Raw genomic sequence first — 23,922 nt, forward strand, 5'->3', positions numbered from 1 at the left:
TGGGCCAATGTGTGGCAGATTGTTGTTGTCAACGAGGCAGGATACGCTGCGATTTGTTGTCCTATATGAACGGATGTGTCGTCACATTAAGTATACGCAAGGTGCACAGTGTATGGAGTGGAGAGAAATATACTTTTGCCTTTCCCATTTAATTATAAACCAATTATGTTGCGGTTATCTTGTTAACAAACGCGTTCATAACGTTTAATTTTTTGTGGAAGAAAGAGCAGTTTCGAAAATAACATTGAAGCTTTGAAGTTTTTATCTTGGTTTCAAAACTCCCTGAAAATGAAAGCTTTTCCTATGCATAAACCCAATGTAGGCAATTTAGGGTAAACAGTAAAGTCCAAGTCCTAACTAGACTTGAATAATATAAAGGCAATTAGATTGTTGATTCTAGCAAGAAGAAATACAAAACTTCAGTCAATGGTCATGTCAAACTTCTTTTGGGTATACCTATTGTACTATGCAATATAAAATAAATTTATATAACAAAAACTAATAAAGAAAAAATTACGGAGTTACTGGTTCGTCGTGAACTATTTATCGCAGCACTATTGAACTTGTATCCTTCAGAGCTTTACAGAAGCTTATTCAACGTAGAGCTTTAGAGCTCAAAGGATGTTTTCTTTGCCATGTTATTGAAGCTTTTACCCAAACTTCCAAACCCCAATTCTCGTCTGTTTTAAATTTTATTTAATCGTAATTCAATTGTTTACAATATACATAATATGTAAATAAATAATGCAAATCCAAAGCATTAAAAAGTTAGCTTCCATGGTTAATCGTAAATCATTATAATTTTTGGAGAACATTCGCCCGAATTTCGGGTACTATCCTTAGTTCAATTAATATTTCTATTTGTGCACTTTGGCCCAACGCGAATTTTTGTAAATATTTGCACTTCGTTTTTTTGTTTTTACATTAACGATAATTGCCTAAAATATTTATGCTTGAATTTGTAATAACTTTTTAGGTAATACCTTTTTATATTAGCGTTTATGTTATTGGTATAGCTAGAATAATCATTTGGTCTTGGTTTCATTTGGCGATGAAACGCATATGTTTTATTTCCATTATTGATAATACTTTATAAATGTTAAACTCGCGAAAATTGTTGCTGTTGCTTAGGTTAGATTGAAACTCGAATTTTCTAAACTTACGGAGCTGTTCTCGATTAGATATCCGCCCTAAGGGACCAAAAACCGAGCCGAGAACAGATCTGATAAATTCGGTTTAACGCTAGAAGTGTGTTTGCTTATAGTTTTTCATTTTGCAATATAGTTAACCATAGTTGGGCTTAGATTCGCTTAGATCGGTGTACAAGTGTTACAGTAGAGTTAGTTGGTATCAAGTTTGGTCAAGATTCCCTTCAATAGTTTTGATTCGGTGTATTTCTGTTCCAGTTTTGGCTGATATGCAATCTTTCGAAAGGTTTTCGTGGGCTGATAGTTGAGTTGAGTATGTGTCATAACAGGACGACCTACTGACGGTCAAATTTTCAAATTGGTATCTTCAACAATCAACGATAACATTAAATTAGTTCAATATAAATTCATGTAAATTCAATTGGCTAAATCTATAAATTAAAATTGAATAACAATTACGAATCCCGCAATTCCGAATACGTTTTAACATTATTGTCCTCTGCGTTTTGGTTTTTTTGTGTGTGCGTCAAGTAAATGTGCAATTACAACGATCAGAATTACAAATGCAATTAAAATGGGAAAATGAATGCAAAACTAAAGAGGAAAAACTGAGCATCAAGTGCGTAGGATTATTCAGTTTGGACAATTGGTCAAGCAGAGGTGAGGGGCAGTCAATGCAAGTATCCCTTCAGATTTTAATTATGCAATAAAATACAATTTGCGCGGCTTTTGTCTTTTGTCCGTAGTTGGCGAGAAAGTGCTAAATGCATAATTAATAAATAGTTTCAACTTGCCACTACCTGACTAATCGAGTATTTACACTATATTATCGAAATCACCCAATCGCTGCGTTTATAATTAGTTTCTGCTCCATCAACCGCAATTTCGCCTGATATCCCTGATGGATCCGCTCATCACTACTATCACACTGCCCAGGTTTTCTACATCAGGGCGCAGCGGTTCCAACGCGAAGGACTCCTCACACCCTCGCCCTCATTCAGTGCCATCGTCTTGGATCTCATCAGATTGAGATCGGTGCGGATGCTGGGTCTCCTCGCGTTCGGGGTCACCACACCGCAGGCATCGCTGAATCTCCTCTTGATGGACAGGGCGTTCTTCTTGGTCCCGCCCACCGCAGATCCATGAGGTGGGAGTGGCGAGGGCGCCCCGAAGACGGAGACCAATCGACGATGGTGATTCGGGGTCATCTCCAGCGGCAGATTGGAGACCGTGAACAGCGAGTGGAATAGGTCATCGATGCGGTAGTTCTGACGAGCCGAGCACTCCACAAAGGTGCAGCAGTTGTCCTGGCCAGCAATGTAGCCCATCACCTCGTCCACCTGAACAGTTCTGGGGGAAAAGTATTTACTGGGATGAGTCTGCATTTTACTACAGCATAGTCCAAATCAGATATACTCACTTAAAGTCTCGATCACATTTATTTCCCGCCAATATCATGGGTATCTTTGGAAGACTCTTCTTCTTGAACCCGGAGCCGGGATTAAGTGCAGCCCACTTGGTCTCGAGGATGTTCTCCCGCAGGCGCACCACCTCCTCGAAGGACTCGCGGGAATCCATGCTGAAGACGAGGATGAAGAGATCCCCTGCAATAAAAGGGGACCATTAATCGTCGTTTGATTTAGCAAATGCAAATTTATTGCTTATTTATGGCTCCGCATCTATGACCTACGCACTCGCAATTTTCCAGACACTATATAAAACGATACTGACATCTGAAGCTCATCTCCGCTATGTTAATGTATTTCAGACCGTGTGTGGGGTCTGGGTTGTTTAGGGTAATTCGGATACCCGAAAATTGGGAATGGGAAAATCAATAGACGCATTCTACTGAGACATGAATACCCTACTTACTGGGTGCCATTCAAACATATTTTTATGAGTAGGAAGTACTTCTTGGGTGGGCGTGACTTGACAAAAAACGAAGTATTTTCATTATGATCAGGATATTCGTAGAAATATTTTGGGGTGGAAGGACATTGTTCTATATATAACTGGTAATAAGTTTGACATTAACCATTTCGAGTAATAACTTTACCTATTAGTGTCCTATGAAACTATTACAATAAATTATGCACAACTAACAAAATTTAATTTATGCAAAGCTAGTTTAAAGGTCCTTGCACATAATCGCAGGTCCATTTATCATAGTTTAAATAAATGTGACCCCCTTTATGGCCAATGAAAGTTACCAAAACTGTGCCCTTGCCATTGATGTCGGTTGAAAGGGTATAGAACCCAACTTTGTTTACCAGCAGCTGAGCCTGATTTTTATGATAATTTATAGGACATTAAATGGCACCCAATGAGGGCAGTCGACAACTTAAGTGATAGAACGTGCGTTCCCGGCGATTGCCGAATATCCTTGGAATGCCGCACACACATGCAACTATTTGATGGCCAAGACGTCACACTCACCAGTTAGAAATGATAAACGTCGCATTGCGGGAAACGGATGATAGCCAGAAGTATCCAAAATATCCAATTGAAAGACCTCATTCCGTATGCGATACAATTTGCGGTGGAACTCCTCGATGGTCGGCGTGTAGGCCTCCTCGAACCGATTGCCCAGGAAACGTGCCACAATCGATGACTTGCCGGCGCGTGATGAGCTGCATGGGAAGGAGAATTGCAAATCGAGATTGGATTTTGAAATTGACGCCATCCTGTCCACTCATCGAATGCAAAGAAACGCCAATAAGAGCTCAAAATTAACTCGAATGGGCGGCATGCATTCGATGATTAATACAGTGAGAGAAATTTTAAATTAAGAACTTCAAGGATTAAATGGTAATATTAAATATGGTGGTTTGGGTAATCTTTTAAATATAAGCTAGACTTTAAAAAGTTATGCAAAAATTTGAATTCTTCATTGAATACATTTATTTGGAGTAAACTACTGTTTTCAGTGCCCGTTCACGGGTCGTATACGTACCCGAGCATGACCAGTCGATAGCAGTTTTTGGCCGATGGCAGGCTGTCGTCGCACAGCGAAAGTCCTGCGCCAGGACCGTAGATGAAGTCGTCCGCCTGCTCGATGGCGTCCAGATTCGAGTGGTGCTCCAGCATATGGGCCTGGTGCAGTTCGGCGGTGGTGACCAGGCGGCTGCTGGTCACGGCACCGTTGCTCCCGCCTGCTGTGGATTCGTCCAGAAAGGTAACCACGTGGGCCTGTGGTGGAGAAGCCTCATCGGTCGAGTGGGTGGTGCTCGAGTGTTGGGTGTGGGGGATTTGGGTGGGTTGGGTGGTGGCGCCTCTATGTGCCGATGTTTGCTGATTACTTTTGCTGCTGTTGCTTCGCACGTTATTATTGTTGCTGGCGCTAAAGTTGCGGCTATTCGGTGTGGTTGTTGCTGCTGCACTGGGATGGATGGGTGGCGCCTCGCTTAGTGCCACATCGACGTAGTTGTTGTTGTTGCTGCGCGCACAAAACCAATTTTTGCAGCGATACATTTTGACTGTGTCATTTCCGCCACTTTAAATGGTTGTCGTCGGCACCACCGGTGGGTTAATTTGTGGTGTTGATGCACCGCGATTGCACTTCTTCTTGTTGTTCTTGTAGTTGTTGTTGTTCTTTAGCCTAGCAGTTGCGGTTGCAATTTGCATTTTCAATCATTCAACTTTGTCGTTAACAAGCTGACATTTGCATATGTACCTCATGCCGCCCTAATGGTATAAACTTTATCCCGGACGAAATGCATTAGATGTGCTGCCTTCGCTTCCTTTCAAACTGCAAAAAGAGATGTAAAACGCATTCAGCTCGTAAATGTAAAAAAAAGTTACGCCATCTACTCAAAGGAACCGGCAAGAAAAAGTCGAGTCTACGTGGTGGTGGCAAACATTTTGGAGGCCATTAAGCACGGTAATTGCCCCGTGGCCCAACCAGACGAATAAACCACACAAAAACCAATGAAAGAGCAGAGGAAAATGCAAGAGGAAAATGTAAGTGGAAAACGAATCCTCGACTACCACATACCCGTCACCCGAAATCAGATTATCTGCAGTTGGGCAAAGTTGCCTAAATGCAGATATAATCCGATTGTTAGCAAAATAACTTTACATTTCTACCACTTTGCTGCTGAAATGAAATGTTTGGGGAAATAAAGTGAACTTTGATATTTTGACTACCTTAAGCCTGATAAATTCCAACTACATGAGCCGTCTTCAAAATGGAAATGTTCGGAAAAAGTTTGAAAACTAAAATCGTAGGTAAACTAAGCTTAAGTTAATTTAGTTTTCACATCCTTGAAGTGCACCACAAATTGTTGCTGAATTGTTGCCCAAAATGTACTGCATTATTTGGTTTCGACTATTTTAATCCTAACTGAAGATGCTAATCGGCTTAGGAAATGATCAAATTCACAAATTTAAATTGCGTTCAACTCTACTAAAATAACACAAATGTTATAGATGGCTATAGAAAAATTTAAAGCGGTCTTCGTTACAAGCTATCCAGAATGAGTAGTGTCCAGTAGTAGTAGCATTATATTCCGAATTTCCCGCAGATTGATGTAGAAATTGGCAAACTCCCAAGTTCACCAAAGCCAATGAAAAGGAAATTGTGAAAAACCAGCTGCACTCCTTGCATTAAAAGGGCCATTGCCTGACCACCCCTTCCTCATTTAACCCATAATGGGCATCTTGCCGCAAATCTAATTAACTTTGTTTTAGCATGCTACGTGCCCCGTGTACATCAGCCGGAATGGCCACATTGGCTCAACTCATGCATATCGCATGCAACAGCGGTAGCGGCAAAAGGACGAGGCGGTCAAACTGGGCGGAAAGAGGAAGTGGGTGGCAAAATCAGACCGGAAAGAGCCGTTACCGTTACCGCCGAACGGCAGCTTGCCGCCCACCATAATCGAGTGCACCAAGTGCTCGCCGAGTGCCCGTACTCGCGTTCAGATTTCAGCTCATTTTCATTTTCCTTTCCCGTTTTCGTGCATTTTCCGCGGGCGGCGAAAAACCGGAGGACGAGTTCTTAAATGCCAGCTCACAAAAGGAACTGGAGTGGAAAATTTGCAAGAAAAGAATTCACCGCATATTATTTCACATGCATGGCGACACCCCCATCCTATTCGTATCCCAAAAGCAATCCCAATCCAAACCGTATAAAGGCCATTTAGCCCAACTACTGGTAATTTTTCCATAATTGATTTTGGTTTGCGGTCTGGCTCGTCCTTTCATCTGGCCATGTGTTAGTAAGGGGCACGAAAACCTCACGCACCCCTACACATACAAATGACTTTTTGCCTTGGCCGTATGAGGAGAAAAACATACCGAAATGGGAAACGGAAACGCCTTGAGACAATGGCGACATTGGCGAGGCAATGTGGAAATGGCTGCTGTACAGAAAAACTGAAAGAATAATCAACTAAGTGACGGAGCATTTCTTTTATTTGCCGAGCACCTGTGCAGGATGAATTCAGAGGCGTCCCCAAAAAAGGGAGACGATAGTTTTGGCAAATTTTTAAACAATATTTGAACATGCCCGGAAAAATAATGAAACTATTTCTTTATAAACAGATTAGTTTATTTCTTTAATAATGAAATGAATAACTTAAATAAATTCAAATGAAATCTTTAAAAATGTTTGCTATTAATTTGTTTGATATTTGCCTAATACATGGAATTCTTTTCTATTTAAACTTTTGAAAGCAGTTTGTAAAAATTGGCTGAGTGCCAAAAGTCCAAGAATGCCAGGCGTGATTGGAAGGTGTCAATAACTTTGTTCTCATCTCAATGAAAACTTTTCGAAAAATCTTTGCTGTCCCACTTGATAGCAAACAAACTTGATCGAAGATATTTTAGAAAAATAATACAAATAAATGGGAAGTAAACAGAGATTTGCAGTATTTTAGGATGCATTGCACGGGTACACCCACACTTTGCTGTTGACAGATTTCGATGGTCGTGAAGTAAGTTTGCGTATGAAGAAGTGGCACTTCAGGAGGCTTCGAGCACGTCCTGGCCACACCCCTTCTCGAAGGATGCCGCTCCTTCCACTGGATACTGGTGCCACAAACGGCTGCTGTTGTTTGCTGCCCCCACTTTCGTTCCAATTTCGCCGCAAGAGTCTCAACAATTTCTCATATTTGTTTACAATTCGCGCATACAAATGCGCAAGGTTATCAGCCAAACCAGCCACCCAACCACCTCCCATTTGACAAATATCGCCACCCATTTCCCCCTTTCAATGGACGCCTGCCATAAGTTGTCATGTCGCAAATGGAAGCGGAGTGTCATCGACACCCAATCTAAAGTAACACGTGAAAAAATGAAATGTATTGTAATAAAAGGTATAAAAACGACTTACTGCTGAAATTTTCAATTAAATTATGTTCGGTGTCACGAAAACATATATTTTAAAAATATATATAAACATATTAAACCTTGATTTCATGAAAATTTTTATTTTTTAGAGCTGTTATAATTAATCGAATGCCAATGAAAGGTGAGAGAAATTGAAAATATACAAAGCTTTAAATTAAATACAGATACGACATTTTTGATAATTTTCAGTCTTGCTAATATTTTTATGCAACCAAATAATATAAACACTTTCTGAAATAATTTGAATCATATTAGCTTGAGTATTATTTGCAAAATAAGCGTGGCGTGGTCGCCATTGCTGCCGAATATAGTACTTTTAGAATAAACACACCTCTAGTTTAAATTCGTGCCACTTTTGGCAATGAAACCGCATGCAATTTAAACTTGTTGAGGTGTACGACTACTGATGTTGGGGAATTGGAGAAAAATCACCATGGTGAGCGCCACTTGAATGCGAGAGAAAAATCACCGAAATGCCGGAGGAATGGAGAACAAACGCTGGAACAGATTAGCTGGTCGGGCGAAAAAACGCTGGGAATGTAGAAACCGCAGTCGGCGGGCATCAATTACGCCGACAACATTGAGCGATAATCGAGGGGAGGTTATCTCGAGCAGCACCTGTAACTTGGTACTATGTAGAAATGCCGCAGAGTGTTCCAGCTAGTCGCTTGGGTTAGTCGGTTTGCGATAGTCGAGGGAGAAGCCAGCTCGCCATGGAGCCCACGTGCAGCAGCAGTGTGGCGGAACTGGCCAAATACAGCGAGGATAATGTGGAAACGGATGAGTCTAAGGTGGTGGAGCATCAGGAATACGCCGAAGCGCTGTCAATGTCTGGGGAAAGTCGGAAGCGGAAACGATGGACTCGAAGGTCCTGCTGCACTCGCCAAGTCCTGAGTACGGGCGCCATTTTCATCGCCCTGCTGCTCATCATCGGCGCCATTTACATGCACTTAAGACAGAAGCATCATCTGGGCCGACTGCACATCAATCTCAAGGATCGGGGGCAAGTGGAGGTCCTGGAGGAGGACTTTCCCATGGTCACCGTTGCCGGAGTGGGTGAGTGCGCCGCAAGAACTCTTGTTCAATCGCTAAGAAGCTCTTAGTCGTCGGTTAATTTTATAAGCGGTTTCCATTGTTGGGATAGTGGTATTTTCTCTCTTTTTCTCTGTTTTTTTCTTTCTCAGCTGACTGACTGATTAGAATTGCCATTAGATGAACCAGCAGATCTCAGCGTTTCGAAATTATAGCGATTATAAATAAAAGCTTGTATTCATTACACAACAACTATGCAACGCGTGAGTTGTTTTTATTATGCTCACACATATTTTATTCAACTTTTAATCAGTCATTTCAATAAGTGACAGTCATTGACAGTATGTCAAGCACATAAAAGTTTGAGATTAAACTGTTAATAATAAATACACATCTGCTAAAGTTTGCCAGCTTGAAATATAGATTTATAGTTTCCACATTCGCCTTAAGTTGGACTTCAAAACTTTAGTCTGAAACAATTATTTTGCCGACGGAAGACTTATATTTCTTAAATAACAGGAAGTTTATGAACACCAAATGTGAACTCAATTTAAGTTTCGTTTAGCAACGCCCTCTGCACTTTTAAGGCCAAAATATAGTCGGAACTATGTTTTACATCAATTTAAAGTTCATAAAAGTGCAATTTAAAGTTGCTTCAGAAAATCTGCTAATAAAACATACTCCAAAAACTTGGCAACTAACGAGGAGAGTGCGGTTTAAACGTGAGGTCTAGAAGCTATTTACGTCCACGGGAACTATGGGGAACACTCTGCCAACTATGCTGCATGCTGTTAGCCATATTGTGTGGTAAATAGTTTCGATTAAACGGCTAATTGGGCCCTCTTTGGAATGCATTTTGCAGATGCCCAGACCCCGACGATAACAAAATTCCAGCCGCCTCCGACATCCTCCCCAGAGCCCAGTGCCAAGTGCCTGGCCTGCATGGCCACCACTGCCACGGATAATATTCCGGCAATCTGCAGGAACCGAGGACGACCGGAGGAGCCGTGCGGCATTTATCGCATCTCCCACGTCTACTGGCAGGACGCACTGCGGATAATTGACCCGGACGACTCACTCGCCCAGGGTAATGAATACACTCAGCGAAAATGCTTGGCAACAAAATTACAACAAGTCGAAAGTATAAGCCATATGGCTGTACGAAAGCAATTTTAAAGTACTCTACACCATTAATGTTTCCATTAAATTTAAATGACTTCAATGTTTGCTTTACAATAACATCTTCAGTTTCAAGATTTTGTTGTAAATTTGTTCATGTGTAGCCTGTTGTTGTCAGGCTGCCACAAGCGTGTAATGTCCACCGACTAACCCATTTCCTACCTCTCACTCTTCAACCCACAGACTACGGAAGATGCGTGGTGGATGTCCAGTGCGCCGAGCGCATTGTGCGTAGCTATGTGCAGCGATATGGAGGCGAGGATTGCAATGGAGACGGACGGATCGAGTGTCGGGATCATGTGAGACTGCACATGAGAGGACCGGGCGGCTGCCACAGGCAGGAGCCACTGGGGAGCCTGGCTGAGAGGAGATTGGAAAACTGCTTGAAATACAGGGGGATTACTTAGAACCGACTGCTCGTTTATTGTTTCAACTGCAGGCGATGCATTATGGGCCGCCAGTAGAGGGTTAGAACAAAGAGGCCTATGAACTCGTGGAACAGCAGCAGGGCGGCGAACTTGTCATCGAACAACTTGGTCGAGGCCCTTCTTCCGCCCATGATGCACTGCACATGATACATCAGGAACTGCAAGTGATTTGTGGTTATGCGGCGGACAGTTGCAGGCTGGGAAAATGCGAAAAATGCTTACCATCATCACCACACAGCCGATACAGATTGCGAAGAGATAAAATCCCCAGCTCACGTCGAGAACCACATACAATACCAGGGAGTATATGCTCAGTGAGTAAGTGCCAGTTGCTAGAACATAAAGGTAGAGTCCGGTGCCTGTAAGGTCATACTTTGGCAGGATATTCGTTGATTATTGAACATCCTTTATCTGTACTAGCTTACCGCCATTAGAGCAGCTATAAGTGTACAAAACACAAATGCAAGGCTGACAATCAGAAGTCCGGCTAGCATATAAAGAACTCCCGAGGATATGATCAACACACTGAGAGAAACTACCACACATTCCACCTTAATATGCTATGGGGTTACATTGTTAGGTAATTTAATTGTTAGAATACCCACGATAATAAACGTAATCAGCCAATTGACACAGGACATTTTCCTTAGCGGCATACTTAGGGAAAACAGGAAAAGTAGGAAAATGCCAAATACAAAAGCTAGGAGCAAAGCAGATGAGTGCTTGTTTACCAAGTCCAGAAACCAATCGCTAGTAGTGTTAACATAAATCGTTAAGTAAAAAGTTATTATCCAAATCTTACTGCAGCAGGGTTAGCACCAGGATCCAGTGAAAAAATCCTATCACAATGAAGACGCATAACTCCAGGATAACCCTTATGATATGTCTTCGCCTATCATCCACCGATTCCGAGTGGAAAAACGGCCAGATGGTTATATCTGCCTCGAACATGGCAAAAGAAAAAGTAGTTTGATTTTGGGCACCAGGCCGTCTGAGGCAAAGTAGCTCTGAGTTTCGTATAAAAAATTTACGCCATTCCCGGCATGGACACACTAATTGCACATCGAAATGGGCCGTCCAGAGCACAAAGTTGATGGAAGCGAATTAGAACAAACAATGACGACGATTCGGCGTACATAATTGAACTCGACAAAAGTTTATAATCTGGCAGCATCGCGAACAAATTGAACAACAACTCGCAAGTGTGTAATAATTAAAAGTTTGCGCAAAATGTAGCGGACAAACAAGCGGAGGGGAGACAAAAGTTTTGGCGCAAGTTTTAAATCATTTAGCAGGGCCGGACTAATTGCTGCCATGTCGCATTAATTTGTTGCGACTGATAGCGGGCAAACAGTGCGTATGCGCAATGCATAAATTCATGATTTCCATCGTGGCCTACCTAAAGTTACAGGATTTGTCTGATTCTTAATCCCAGGATAAAGGTTCTTATGGCATAGTTTTGCGTATAATTCGAATACAAATCTAAGAACTTTTTGGTAATTCATGATTCATATATTTCTCTCTGTATATTATACTTCACATTTAATTATTTTAGCCTTACCGACATCAATGCCCAAGTAAGTCGGCATTGTTTATCCCTAGGACGATGACGTTGATTTCTGCTTCGCCTGAGTCCTAATCTCTCGATTGCATGACAAGTGTACATAACTTTATTCAATCAAATGTGCAAATAGCGCATATTGCAAACAGAAATAGTCCAAATGAGCAGACAATATGCGGCATAGACAATCCGATAAGAAGCGACTCAGACTCGCGATTCGTGTTCATTAGTTATTGTCGATATTGAGCGCTGTTGATAAACATGGCTTGATTGTTTGATTGATTGGGGACCGACCGGCTGAACGGCTAAACTGCTGAATTGCTGCCAACTGGCCATGGCCAAGGACAAAAGAGTTTCATTTAAAAACAATTACCAATTCGGTTGAATAACTCGATGCGCGCCGATATTTTTCTTTTTCACTGGTCCGTGTCAAAGGTGTCGTTCATCCACGATGGGAAAAGTGTGAGGGAAAGCTGAGCAGGGGCGGGAAAAGCCGCGGGGGGGTTCTCAAAATTGATTGCTTTATTGCAGCACGGCGAGGAGATAGAATGGCAGAGATGGAGGTGAACTGAAAGTGGTGCAAAATTGATGGAATGCACTGCAAGTTGTGATAAGGATTTTTTGGCGCTCAACTTGGAAACTTTGCTGGGAACTTTTTCAGCTGGCAGAAGGATTAGGAGAGCTCCTCCCCAACCGTCTCTCTCCCGCTTGGTTAGTCCTTTGCAAACCTCTATCATTCATGATTTTCCAGCTTTCGCTTGTTTGCATTGCCAAGTCGAATGAAAATGTCAAAAAGTGTAGCATACTCTCCGACTGCCAAGCTAACAGCATTTGCCAAATGAAATTTACATGACATGGCCAAAAAGTGTGTGTGGGTGGGGTGGGTGGTCGACTAAACCTGAAAGGGTTGCCATTTTCCCGCCTGGACACTCCGCTCAAGTCCCCGCCGGCAATCAAAAGTGTGCCACATAATTAAGTGTACATCAGAGATTAGCCACCGCCATCAACAAAAGCAAGACGGCCGCTGTCCCGCGGGGAAATTGTCCTGGTTTCTGGATCCTGGCGCCAACTCCTGGATCCCCATCCACATCGTCCTCGTAATTCCTGCCAAACGGCACTCTTTGAGCGCATACTTAAGCAGACATTGGCAATGACATGACTTACAACTGTTCGGGCGAACCGCTTTAATGTCTCTCTCATGGCTGCCGGCTAAAAGCCGAGGCGCTTCATTAATTTTATTGCCGCCCCTCGCCGCTCTCCTCTCCTCTCCTTTCCCCTCCTCATTTTGGAGGAGCTACACTTACAATTCCATTGCCTTTTCGCCTAGGCCGCCTGTTGTCTTTGCTTTGAAGTTCCCTCGGCTGTGGGAAAAGTTTTGATTGTCTAGCCACACTCTCACATGCCACAAACATGCAGCACGGAGAATAAATGCTATATCAATTGCTCACTAATTTATAGTTTTTGCTAAATATATTTGTCAAAATAAATTATGATAAATTTTGAATTTTCTTCGTATACAATTATTTTTGGATTTTTTTAATCACGAGCAAATTTATGATTAATATTAAACTTTTTTCTAAGTGCACATGTGTGTAATATGCCGGTGCGGCACGGGTGTGTTTGAGCCAACTCAAGTGGTTAAACGTAAAACTTTTTTAATTAGAGTTGTTTGCGGGCAGCGCATTGTGCACACAATTTCTTTTCGATCGTCTTGGGCGAATAGTTTTGCTCCCGAGTCCGAAAATTTGATGCCGCTGGGCCGAAATACCCATAAAATCGACGGCATTTTGCTCGCGAGCCAAATAAAATTCATGAGCCCTTGTAATAAAAATGTCACAGCGATGCAGGCAACAAAAGGCGGCCATCAAGTGGGCGGGGGTATTTTTGGGTTTTGTGGAAAACGATGGTTTTCCAAGGGAGCAGCTGTCAACGCCGTAGCTCGACAATCACAATGGCTTCCCTTGGAAAATTAAAGGACCGCGTCGGCGGGGAACGCATAAATTTCGCAGACATCTTTTGTGCCCGAGCAGCCAAAAATTCAAATTCAAATTTTCACAGCAGTTTGCATTTATTTAATTTTACTATTATCAGAATAAAAAGGCTTTGCGCCTGATTAGAGCTTGCCGCGCTCCAAAATGTGTTTTCCCAAATTAAATGAAAATTAAATGACGCCCGGACGGCGTTTTTGAGCAAACCGTCATTGACACAACGTGCAAATCTAATTTGGATTTTGTCCTCAACCCGCCGGCCTCTCATCTTTTTTATAATAATGAGAATGCTTCAGACCCTTGATGGGTGTCCAAGTACAGGAACACTCACACACACAGAGAAGCACTTCCTGCAATGTGGAGCCACCCTAGGCCGTCAAATATCCGCAGGATGTGTCGTTGCTCCCGATTCAGCACGGAAAAAAATACAATCATATGCTCAACAAACCAAAAATAATAAAACCTATGAAAAAAAAAACGTTTTCAATAATTTATACATAAAAATAATAACATAGAACTTTAAATATAACAAAAGTATTTGCTTAATAGTCAATTCAAAAATATGTAGTCCCTGCGGTTGAAAGATTGGTTTTTCAATTTTGTTCATTGTCATTTTTGAATTTTTTATTTAAATGGTTTATTATTATTTTTCGCTGTGTTTTCGACCGTCAATGCGATTTCGTCAACGCAATCAGCCGGAGAAACATCAGCGAAACAGCATCGCGACGCCGGCGAAAAACATTTTCCTGTTGTTTCTGCCAATTTTGCGGCTGATGCTCTTTTTTCCGTCCGCACTCGCCCCCTTTTTTTCATCCTTCACAATTTCCCAGAGATGTCTGGCTTAAACATTCCGCACTCAATATACACTTTGCATTGTATAACATAGATGCCCATATCGCTGCTTTGCGTATCAATGAAAAAAAAAACGGTCTTTATTGCACATTTTCCACTGCGTACAACGTGGCGTATACGCATTATACAGCATACAACGTTCAGCAGATGGCAGTGGAATAGCTCCAAGGAGACCTTTGTTATGGGATATGTGTAATCAGCAATATCCATTTTAAATTTGATTTTTGGTAAAAATTATAATCATTCTTATAGCCCCAATGCTATTATATGAGATTGAAAATGGAAAGCAAGTCTGAAAATCAGCTGTGATTTTGAGCCACTGTGCACCGTTGAAGACAAACATTTCTTTTGAGGCTCCGTCGTTTCGTGAGCTTCGACCGCTTTTCGTATTTCGGTCAGGTCACATTTATGTTGTATACATTAATTATGGCTATTTACTTTGTCCGCTTCGGCTCATGCCACTGCCAATTATGTGCACGAATTGCTTATTATTGGATGCATAAACACTCATACACATTCCTATACATATTCCTATGTATATTAATATACATATATATGAAGGCATAAAGACGAGTGTATGAAGGCGGCGAAACGGCAGGTTAAATGGTGGTCAAAGGGCCCATTCATTTCTGGCCTAAAAGGCCCATCAGCCACCTTTTCTAACAAGAAGAACGAGGAAAACGTTTTGGGTAAACAAAAATATGTCATGTTTACTCAGTGAGCAGTCCAAGTGAAACTTGTTTTTGGCTTTTACTTATTTTTTTTATTTGTTTTCCCTGTGCCTTGGCCGTTTTGTTTATATTTTTACTACTGTGCTACTTTTTGGCAGTTGTTGTCATTTGTGTATGGTCCAGAATGATGGATGTTATTATAATGTCGACGAGTGGGCTTAGCAGGCGCCCGAAGTCCTGAGTGGTCTGACCCAAAAAATCATCTTCAATGACAGCTGAGGAGACCAATGGCCACAGAGCCCAGTAAGCTGCTTAAAAGTTAAAACAATTTCATAAAAATTAATGCCCACTGCACAGCAATGTGCAAATGCGGAGTAGAACTGCGCTTTTCATTAAGTATTTACCAACTAAAAAGTGCTGTTTTCATTTTTCTTCCCCTGGTAATTATACTAATTGGTATCATGGCACGGCGGGCGAAAAAGCTGAGCTGCAAGCATAATGCGATAATTTATATTCCCAGCCGGGGGAATCCTTTAAGCCACATGCCAGATGGCCACTACTCGCTTGCTCCTTTCCTCCTTGGTTATGCCAATGAGAGATAAGTCCCGGCTCAATTTGATTAAAACAAGATAGGGATTATCGTGGCAATAATAAGTGAATAATAAGTGTTGGTGCCGCTGTTCATTCGTCCTGCAGGATACAAGTCTTAGTTTAATAAACGTTCCTTTTCATTAACTACACTAATTAAATTCAAATTAAATGGAGTCAAAGGGTTATAACAACTTACGAGGCATGGTCATGTTTCTTAAAGGAAACAATATATATATATTATTTTACATTAACTTCAGTCAAAGATTTATTACATCTTCAAAAGGTTGGGCCGTATTAAAAATTCCAATACCGAATTTATTGCGCAGGTTTTTAGTTAAATCATAAGTGGTTGAAGATTTACCAAATTCAGAAGAATCAGTATCATCAACATCATCAATTTGGGGCCAATCCAAAAAGCAGAAAAGCATCAGGATAATGCAGAAGTGACAGAAAAGGACGATCACGGCAAAGAGTCCATCGGTGATATATAGCTCTGCGTATCGCCAACCGCTAATTAGTTGGGCATGGTACATGATAAACTGGGAAGCTAATAATTAAGGGAAGTACTAAATTCAGCAAATATTTCTTTACCATACACACTATAACCAAAACCAATACAGCGAAGGATATGAAAAATCCATCGTCCGAATCAATCATCATGAAGATCATAAGTAAATATATGCTATACAGCAATATCGGAACACTGACGATGAACAGCGAAGCCACATTAGCAGTTAAGTCGCAGGGAATAAAGGATCCAATCAGCACAAGGACGATCACCAAAATCGCAGTTATGGTAAAGTAAATCAGAAAGGTGAGCGCATGGCAGTAAGCAGCCAAGGTACAAACACCAATTACCATCAACTCTATCTGTAATCTGAAATATGGGCTACATTCTGGGCAAAATACTGCTGAAATAAACCTACAATGGAGCACATAAGCAGCCATCCCAGAATTGGAAAATATCGAACTTGTCGAATTAGCAGGAATATGGCCAAAAGTGGAGCTGAGATCAGCATGCAGGATACACTAATCCAGTACTTGGCCAAGAAAATATCTGTTAATGATTTACTAGGGGTTAAATACCGTTTAATGTGGCAAGTAAATAAAGATTCTAAACTCAACTCACTAGTAGCACACAAGTTCCCATTGAACCAAGGCCAGCAGTAGTATTACCACGACTAGGAGATACACCAAAACTATGTATCTGCATCTGGAGGATATCTGACTTTCAGACTGACCCTCAGACTGCAGCATACTTGGGCGTGGCAAATTCACTGGACGAGGTGGAACTGGAGGTGGTTTATGGTTAGCACCAGAACTAGACGACGCCATCCTGGGGCCACTTGTGAATGTGAATTAAAACGCCAAAAGAATATTTAGAGCGGAGAAAATGAGTTAAAACAGAAAAATCACAAAGGAAACCTGACACGCAAAGCATTTGTTGCTGCAGCTTACAGCTCACCTAACTGCCACATGCGGTTTAAACATCTGGCTTTCTAAGGGGTAGTATCTGAAGGATTTCATTCCTTTTTCTTCTCATAACAATACCCCAAACTCCGGCAGATAACACACTCTAAGGGAATTTGCAAGCGTATCCAAATCAAATGATTACGGCAGCAACACATGACAGCCAAAAGGGAGTTCTTTGTGTTTCTGTTTTTTTTCGGGATGGGAATCCTTGTTGTACTCAGCTTGAATAGATTTCCCGAATGATAGATGGCTCGATTTTCAATGGCTAAGTCTTAAGGATTATGGCGCAGGTTGATTTATCTACTCATCTTCGAAGCTGATTTAAGTATATTTTTATCGCTGTTTTGTGAGTGCTCAACAATTTGCTACACCCGTAAATGAAGCTCATTTTCAAGTATCTTAAGTTACAGAGTATTTTTCCATGAAATGTCTTTCTTAAATGCCTCAATTTTTTATAGGATTCGTCTTACCTTTTGGCCAGAAAAATACTTCTATGAATTCGCATGCTCTGCATTTGATATGTACTTCCTGATGTATTCTTAAAGATCCATTCAATACAGAATCAACAAGGATATAATGAGTATACGGCCTCGAAGGGTTTAAGCCAAGAATGACGAAAAAACGGGGACAGATGTGAGATCCCATAAATTCGTTCCAGTAAACATTTTGAATTGTTGAAAAGATTTGTTCAAAAACAAGATGGGCAAACACAAACTCCCACACATCGAGAGTTCCAACATATATATATATATAGATATGTATATATATTTATTTATATACCCAGAACCAAAGCGGCTGCAAAGTTTGGCCAAAGTGCTAAAAGATGTGTGAAAGGCTGCGAAAGGCTGCGACGGAAGTGAAAGGCGGATGGGGGTTGAAAGGTTAGGGAAAGCGCCTCAAATTACTTTCTTTATGGGCGGGGTGGGCGTGTGGGCGCAGCTGTTGATGGCTCCTGGATCTTGAACATTTCTTTTAATTTGGAGTTGCGTGATGCTGATTCCTAAGCTGCGATATCAGCCCTCGTCCTTCACAGGACTTTGACATCAAGGCATCCTCGCATTTACCACTCAATTAGCACACTGAGGATCCCAGCTCACTAATTTATTAATGGGCAAAGTCAAAATTCTGAGGCCATGGAATGACATTGAAAAATTGCCTAGCCGAGAGTGTGTATGTATGTTTTCTTCGGTTTAATGGCCCTATGTTTTTTTCACTCAAGGCACGAAGAAAACAATTTAGATAAGCAATATGCAAAGCATGTGAGTCTACTGGCGCAGAAATGTGTATATTTTCTGCTGGGCTGGTTGAATTTCTAACTGTCGGAGGAGCAACTTAATCAGCAGAGATTTACGTTAAAATTCAGCTTCACTTAGCCTTACAGGAGAGACACATGACAGGCGTTTAAAATTCAAGTAGCAACTATAAAAGTCAAGACAAAAGCCAAGACACCGATGCACTTAAGTGGCAGACCATAAAATTTTTGGACCTCCTCGAGTGGGTAATGTGGTTGTGCGGGTAACCCAAGTCCCCGAAAGCCTTTTATGGGCCAGTCGCTCGTCTTGCCATTAAGTATACGCCATGTATACGCCCTTTGCCCGCAGGTGTCCGGCAACAAATCAAATAGGCAGCAACAATAAAATCAAATATAATAGAAATAGCAAATCGAATAAAATAGTCCCCAAATTGCATTAGAAGAAATCACACAATATAATGGCGCCGCGATAACAATGTCCTGTCGACAAATTTTGGCTTACCTGAATGGACATCAGCTAAATTGGTTGTCCTTTGCAATTATTTTGTGTGTGTTTCTCTATCACCTTGGTCGAGTATTTCCGGTCGGCACAAAAATACACACAAGAGCACTTGCACTCACACACGAGAGATGTCGTTGTCCTCCAGGATGCGAGATTGTTGTGGCATTCGCGTAAAAGGACACGGCTTTATGAATGAACAAACGGGTACCGAACGCCCGCCTTAATATAATATATCTTGTCTGTTCCGTGGCCAAAACACGTCCGATTCGCAGGCCGACGAGTGATTATCTGAAGCGTATGCCAGTCGTGGCCAGGAAATTACTGTGAAATTCAATTGCCAACTCCGGCGACCTGCGCACTCGCTTAACAGCAGAAGAGAGCACACAAGAATCCTAACAGAGTCGTGGAGAGCCGAAGAGAGATCCAGATTATGTAGGTTGACAAGAAGTTAAACAAACAAAACAAAAGTCAAGCTGTATCATAAATATAATGAAAAGTTTTTGCCAGCAACAAGCGGGTGTACGGTTCATCTCCACCCCCAATAGATACTTTATTCTATCCATTCAACTTGAGTGTCAACACACCACAGCACACACGAAATAATTTTCTATGCCATTTACTTTGAAATTAAATAGTGCTAATGCAATTTCACAGAGAAATCCTAAATCGTTCATAAAATAACCTTACCGTATGAAGGGAAAAATCTAAAAAATATCTTTTAAAGGTATAAACTTTGACCCAAAAACGTTACTTTCTATTGAACTTTTTTTAACAGCTTCCACTTGGGATGTAGTATGTATCTTTAAGATCTTAATTTCTTTCTGTGCACTCGTGGGTACACATAATTAAGAAATCGTGCTTACGCCACGCACTTTGATTCAGTTGAGTGGCGAGTTAAGGATTTGAATGTCTCTGGCATGGCAAATAAGCTGTTGACTTTGTAATCATTTCAGCATGTTTATCAAGTCGCTTATTGAGTGGGCCACAAAAGCAGGGGCGGGACGTCCTGATTAGCGACAATTGCGCTCTTGCTGTTCTTAGCTGTTTTTGCCGCTAAGAACGCGACTAAGCCGCGGCAATTATGAAAATAAGCCAGTTCCTTTGCGCCTGAATCGCTAATGGTAAATGGCAAATGCCGTCGACCCACTAACACCGCCTCATTACCTCTAAAGTGGGCTCAACTGATGTTTTTGTTTGTGTTTTTTTATGCGGTCTGCCGCGTATCCTTTGCGGCTTGCGGCTCTGATTCACGATTCCGCAGGACTCGCGACAGCGTGGGGGAATCCCCTGCTGTGGGCAAGTGCCTGTGTTCAGGTGAGGAAATTAAAAGTTAACTGCCACAGGAGGACATTGGATGAGCAGAGCGTTTTGCTTACTTCAGGCTTTAATTTGTTTGGAAAAATATACTTGCTGCTGGAAAAGATTGTTTCTGTTAGCCATTTTATGATTGTTTTCCGTTTCATTTTTTATATTTCTCCGTAAACTCACTCACATTTATAACTAAACACCAATATAAATACTACTCGTTCAACGCAATTTATATCGTAAATCAATATTGTGAAAACGGAAAATAAATATGCCAAATGGAAATAAATAACAATTTGCATAGCAATGCGTTGGAAGCAATATTTGCTCTTTTGATTTAACAGCCAAAATGTGAGTTTAAACGCTTAGTGCCATTTTATAAATGGATTTATATGAATTATTTGCGGTTTTAACTACACTTTGGTGACGTTTGCGCCCAATTTTCATTTAATATCCTTTTACCACTCGGCGCAGATTTAATTTAGTATCTCTGTGGGTTATTCGTGGGACTGAAAGACAGGAAAATGTATGTGGCAGATAAAAAGTATCTCCTGCCAAGTGGCACGCTCCACTGCCTCCGCAGGGAACAAACTTATCGCTGCCTTTGCCGCATCCTTGGCGAATCAGTTTCGCTATCAATAAGTAAGCAATAATCAGCCGAGTGGTTGAAAGGGAATAACCACACGAACCACCCACCTTTGTGCCCCGCAATGTGTGAATGAAATACCATTGCAAAACACCGTAATGCAAGTCAATGAATGTGATTGTTTGCCGGGAAGTGCAAAGTGTTGAAAGGACTCACGCAGAATGGCAGTCAGACAGCCAGGAGCCCACAGGAGTGCATTGCCGCAGAGTGGCATTCAATTGCCGGGCGGCAGACAAGTGAATCAGCAGCCGAGCGGACAAACAAACAAGCAAATTCAGTGTAACGACCACAAGCCCGGCTTGATAGCATCACTTGACAAGTCAATGAGACGGCTGCTGAATGCAAGTCAAGCGGCACCAGAATGCAGAGCACACCCACTCGCACCTGGTCACAGATATCCACTATCCACAGACCACTGAATCGGTAACAATGCCATTGCGATCACATTTGTTCAATGTGCCCGACGTCCCGAGGACATCAGCAGTGTTTTCAATTTCATTTGCAACTAAAAGCTTGCCATTTCACAGTAAAATATTAAAAGAACGCTCGTGTGATAAAAAATCACTAAATGAAGAGAATTTAATTTTAATAAATCACGATCATAAGCTAATTGGATATAAATAAAAACCGTTGGTTTAAAATTAATATGTTTAAAACCACTAAAAGCTAAGCTGCAAAGCACACACCTTCCATTTAAGCGAGAAAATCTCATAAGTCCCTAGCCAAAGCCCGTAAAACGTTTTGTAATCTAATTAATGGCCCTGCAGCAGATAATGGGCAAGTGTATTCATAATCCCTGGCAATTTCGCATTCATTAAAAGCCAATAAAAGTGAAAATTATAACGCACATCTACCCCGTATCCAGGATCAACTCGCTCCGCTTTCTTGCCAGGTGAATGGGCGCCCACTTCATTAACAGCCCGCGTGGGTGGCTTTGCTCGGCGGGTAATGGAAGCTAATGAAATAACAATTAATTGAAAAAAGAATGGTAGTATGTATATATACACGGCAGATGACCGGCCATCAGCAGCCGGCCGAGTTTCATGGCCATGGGCAAATACAATTTGTTTTAATTAATTGGAAGCCACAACCGCAGAGCCGGCCAGCCGGACCTGATTTAGATGAATTGCCAGCATTTCAGCCGGGTATTTTGGATGGCCCAGCCACCATCGACTTAATGTCTGACTTGGCAGCCCGAAATCCCACGGAAAACATCGGATGCCACCGGATTCCGGTGCCTCCGGCAGTGGACGGCAATCAAGCGTGAAATGATTGGCAGGCAGGAGTTGAAATACAGTCCCATCAGATATTCCCACATATGTCGCACTACCCAACTATTAGCGTGCCCATCGATTAAAGTCGCCACAATCCCAGGGTGGCAAAGTGCCAAAGTGCCACAGCCCACGGGCGAAAGCTAAGCGTGTCGTCAACCAGACGATTTGAGGACGGAGATTCAGCTATAAGCATTATTTCTGCCAGCTACTTTCGAAGTCCGGCCTTTGAGCATTTAAATATGCCAAGCAGTAATGGTAGGGTACGAAATGGGCACTTTAGTTTGCTGCCTTATCGTCTTAAATAAGTCAAAAGATGGTGTGAGCTTATAGAAGGTACTAAAAATAGGCTGCAAAACATTTATATTTCAATGAATTTGAATCCCACGTATGACATTACACTAATACTTGCGTGTATAAATAGTTATTTGTAATCCTTCAGAATTCGTTGTATATCCTTATAACCAAAAGAGTCAATAGATTGTACACACTGCGTATGAGTGATATTTATAGGCACTCCTTGCACAGCCATTAAATACCATTCCTGTCACAAACAGTTAGGGTATTAATTAGTCAGGCTTAGTGCACACCCATTCTAAGCTCGCCTGCGGCAACGGAAAGTTGAACAAAAAACTTTGGCAAGCTAAGTTGCGCTTATGCTTATGTTTGGGCGAGTATGTAAATGCTGCCGGGGGGCATTCGTATCGGTGTCTGCGGTTTCTTTGTGTGTGTGTGTGTATTTGTGTGTCTCTTCCGTCATCTGTGTGGGTGCGGTAAATGCGGGTGAGCTGGTGTGTGAACCACAACATGTGTCGTCGGGCGTGAACAAAAGTGCTAAGAAAATTACATTTTGGCCACATGGAAGGGAGAAGTTCGCCGCCCGGGGCTAAGACCTGGCCTAATGCCTTAATACACTTAAATTCGCTGTAAATCGGGGGGCTTCCGACTAATTTTCAGGTGGCGAGAAACCACTTGGCCCCAGGAATCACAAGTTACTTGATCCCCACAACAACGGCAGCGGCAAGTAAGTCACTGGGCTTAAATGGAAATTTTAAAACAAACGAGCTGCCAGCCACACAAGAAAGTATGTAACATATGCAGTTAGAAAAAAACAGCTTGCTCAATGATAAAACCAAAAAAAACAAGTAAAATGTTTTAATACATAAGTTCAAAAAGAATAGTTTATGTTTTGTGTATAACTCAATATTTAAGGATTAAATATTCTCTCAATTAAAGTGCATTGTTATCATTTTTCTGAGTGCTTATGTCCGGAATGAAAGCGACCCCTTCCGCTTTTTGGATCTCCTGGGTGCTGCTCCTCATGTCCTTATGCAAAATTCACATCCACAACAATCGCCCAAACTTTTTCTTTCCCGCATATACATTACGCTTTTGTTCCACTTACGAGGACGAAAAAAAAATATGCGAAAGCATGAAAAACGCGCCAATATATCGCAGCGCGGAAATAATGCAATTTGTGTGTGAACTTTTTAACGCACTCGTAGTTTTTTATACGCACTCACACTCTCAAACTTTGAAGTCGAAACTGGGAACTGGGAACTCGGAACGCGAGTTTCGCAAACACAAATATTTACGTACGAAGGCGGGATTCGCCTTTCGTAGGTTGGCAAAAATCCGGGGAGCTTGGAAAGTCCTGCTCCACTCACGAACA

General features: G+C 41.7%; 4 protein-coding genes across 12 annotated transcripts; 1 reads left to right on the forward strand and 3 right to left on the reverse strand.

Annotated features, from left to right (window-relative positions):
* Window positions 1-679: 679 nt before the first annotated feature.
* LOC6737077 (GTP-binding protein Rhes) lies at window positions 680-23,922 on the reverse strand. Of its 3 annotated transcripts, XM_039293221.2 has the most exons (7): window positions 23,656-23,922; window positions 19,029-19,420; window positions 4,822-4,896; window positions 4,102-4,746; window positions 3,585-3,778; window positions 2,569-2,752; window positions 680-2,498 (listed from the first exon to the last, which is right to left on the reverse strand). In XM_039293221.2, the coding sequence occupies exons 4-7, from the start codon at window positions 4,617-4,619 to the stop codon at window positions 2,090-2,092; spliced, it is 1,305 nt and encodes a 434-aa protein (XP_039149155.1). In that variant the 5' UTR covers window positions 4,620-4,746; window positions 4,822-4,896; window positions 19,029-19,420; window positions 23,656-23,922; the 3' UTR covers window positions 680-2,089. The 3 variants fall into 3 exon arrangements, with proteins under 3 accessions (XP_039149155.1, XP_039149157.1, XP_016030703.1); XM_039293223.2 differs by lacking the exon at window positions 19,029-19,420; XM_016170082.3 differs by lacking the exon at window positions 23,656-23,922 and having other exon boundaries at window positions 4,102-4,896; window positions 19,029-19,612.
* LOC6737078 lies at window positions 8,123-10,123 on the forward strand. 2 transcript variants are annotated; one of them, XM_002083889.4, is made up of 3 exons: window positions 8,128-8,555; window positions 9,394-9,618; window positions 9,894-10,123. In XM_002083889.4, exons 1-3 carry the CDS (start codon window positions 8,213-8,215, stop codon window positions 10,115-10,117), a joined length of 792 nt encoding a protein of 263 aa, XP_002083925.1. In that variant the 5' UTR covers window positions 8,128-8,212; the 3' UTR covers window positions 10,118-10,123. The 2 variants fall into 2 exon arrangements, with proteins under 2 accessions (XP_016030709.1, XP_002083925.1); XM_016170988.3 differs by lacking the exons at window positions 9,394-9,618; window positions 9,894-10,123 and adding an exon at window positions 8,684-8,791 and having other exon boundaries at window positions 8,123-8,555.
* LOC6737079 lies at window positions 10,110-11,558 on the reverse strand. Of its 2 annotated transcripts, none has more exons than XM_016170081.3 (5): window positions 10,941-11,558; window positions 10,744-10,888; window positions 10,564-10,689; window positions 10,361-10,510; window positions 10,110-10,296 (listed from the first exon to the last, which is right to left on the reverse strand). In XM_016170081.3, the coding sequence occupies exons 1-5, from the start codon at window positions 11,087-11,089 to the stop codon at window positions 10,132-10,134; spliced, it is 735 nt and encodes a 244-aa protein (XP_016030712.1). In that variant the 5' UTR covers window positions 11,090-11,558; the 3' UTR covers window positions 10,110-10,131. The 2 variants fall into 2 exon arrangements, with proteins under 2 accessions (XP_016030712.1, XP_016030711.1); XM_016170080.3 differs by having other exon boundaries at window positions 10,744-10,860; window positions 10,941-11,072.
* On the reverse strand, window positions 15,280-19,004 carry LOC6737080. Of its 5 annotated transcripts, none has more exons than XR_001599772.3 (6): window positions 16,931-17,759; window positions 16,728-16,872; window positions 16,393-16,671; window positions 15,998-16,340; window positions 15,615-15,900; window positions 15,280-15,518 (listed from the first exon to the last, which is right to left on the reverse strand). XR_001599772.3 is itself a non-coding variant. In XM_016170078.3 (5 exons), exons 1-5 carry the CDS (start codon window positions 17,134-17,136, stop codon window positions 15,355-15,357), a joined length of 972 nt encoding a protein of 323 aa, XP_016030714.1. In that variant the 5' UTR covers window positions 17,137-17,772; the 3' UTR covers window positions 15,280-15,354. The 5 variants fall into 5 exon arrangements, 3 of the variants coding, with proteins under 3 accessions (XP_016030714.1, XP_044778788.1, XP_044778789.1); XR_001599770.3 differs by having other exon boundaries at window positions 15,280-15,521; XM_016170078.3 differs by lacking the exon at window positions 15,615-15,900 and having other exon boundaries at window positions 16,163-16,340; window positions 16,931-17,772.

The sequence above is a fragment of the Drosophila simulans genome, chromosome 3L, assembly GCF_016746395.2.
Source record: "Drosophila simulans strain w501 chromosome 3L, Prin_Dsim_3.1, whole genome shotgun sequence".
In the NCBI taxonomy this organism is placed as follows: Eukaryota; Metazoa; Arthropoda; class Insecta; order Diptera; family Drosophilidae; genus Drosophila; species Drosophila simulans.

Coding starts and splice junctions, on each gene's coding strand:
- LOC6737077 (XM_039293223.2), bottom strand. CDS start 4,619: ATGTATCGCTGCAAAAATTGGTTTTGTGCGCGCAGCAACAACAACAAC. Junction 3,779..4,101: donor TATCGACTGGTCATGCTCGG/GTACGTATACGA, acceptor CTTCCCATGCAG/CTCATCACGCGCCGGCAAGT. Junction 2,499..2,568: donor AAATGTGATCGAGACTTTAA/GTGAGTATATCT, acceptor CTTTTCCCCCAG/AACTGTTCAGGTGGACGAGG.
- LOC6737078 (XM_002083889.4), top strand. CDS start 8,213: ATGGAGCCCACGTGCAGCAGCAGTGTGGCGGAACTGGCCAAATACAGC. Junction 8,556..9,393: donor GGTCACCGTTGCCGGAGTGG/GTGAGTGCGCCG, acceptor TGCATTTTGCAG/ATGCCCAGACCCCGACGATA. Junction 9,619..9,893: donor GGACGACTCACTCGCCCAGG/GTAATGAATACA, acceptor TTCAACCCACAG/ACTACGGAAGATGCGTGGTG.
- LOC6737079 (XM_016170081.3), bottom strand. CDS start 11,089: ATGTTCGAGGCAGATATAACCATCTGGCCGTTTTTCCACTCGGAATCG. Junction 10,690..10,743: donor GGCTGATTACGTTTATTATC/GTGGGTATTCTA, acceptor TAGCATATTAAG/GTGGAATGTGTGGTAGTTTC. Junction 10,297..10,360: donor TCGGCTGTGTGGTGATGATG/GTAAGCATTTTT, acceptor AATCACTTGCAG/TTCCTGATGTATCATGTGCA.
- LOC6737080 (XM_016170078.3), bottom strand. CDS start 17,136: ATGGCGTCGTCTAGTTCTGGTGCTAACCATAAACCACCTCCAGTTCCA. Junction 16,341..16,392: donor TTTTGGTTATAGTGTGTATG/GTAAAGAAATAT, acceptor TTAGCTTCCCAG/TTTATCATGTACCATGCCCA. Junction 15,519..16,162: donor TACTGATTCTTCTGAATTTG/GTAAATCTTCAA, acceptor ACTTTTAAGCAG/CTTACTGGGCTCTGTGGCCA.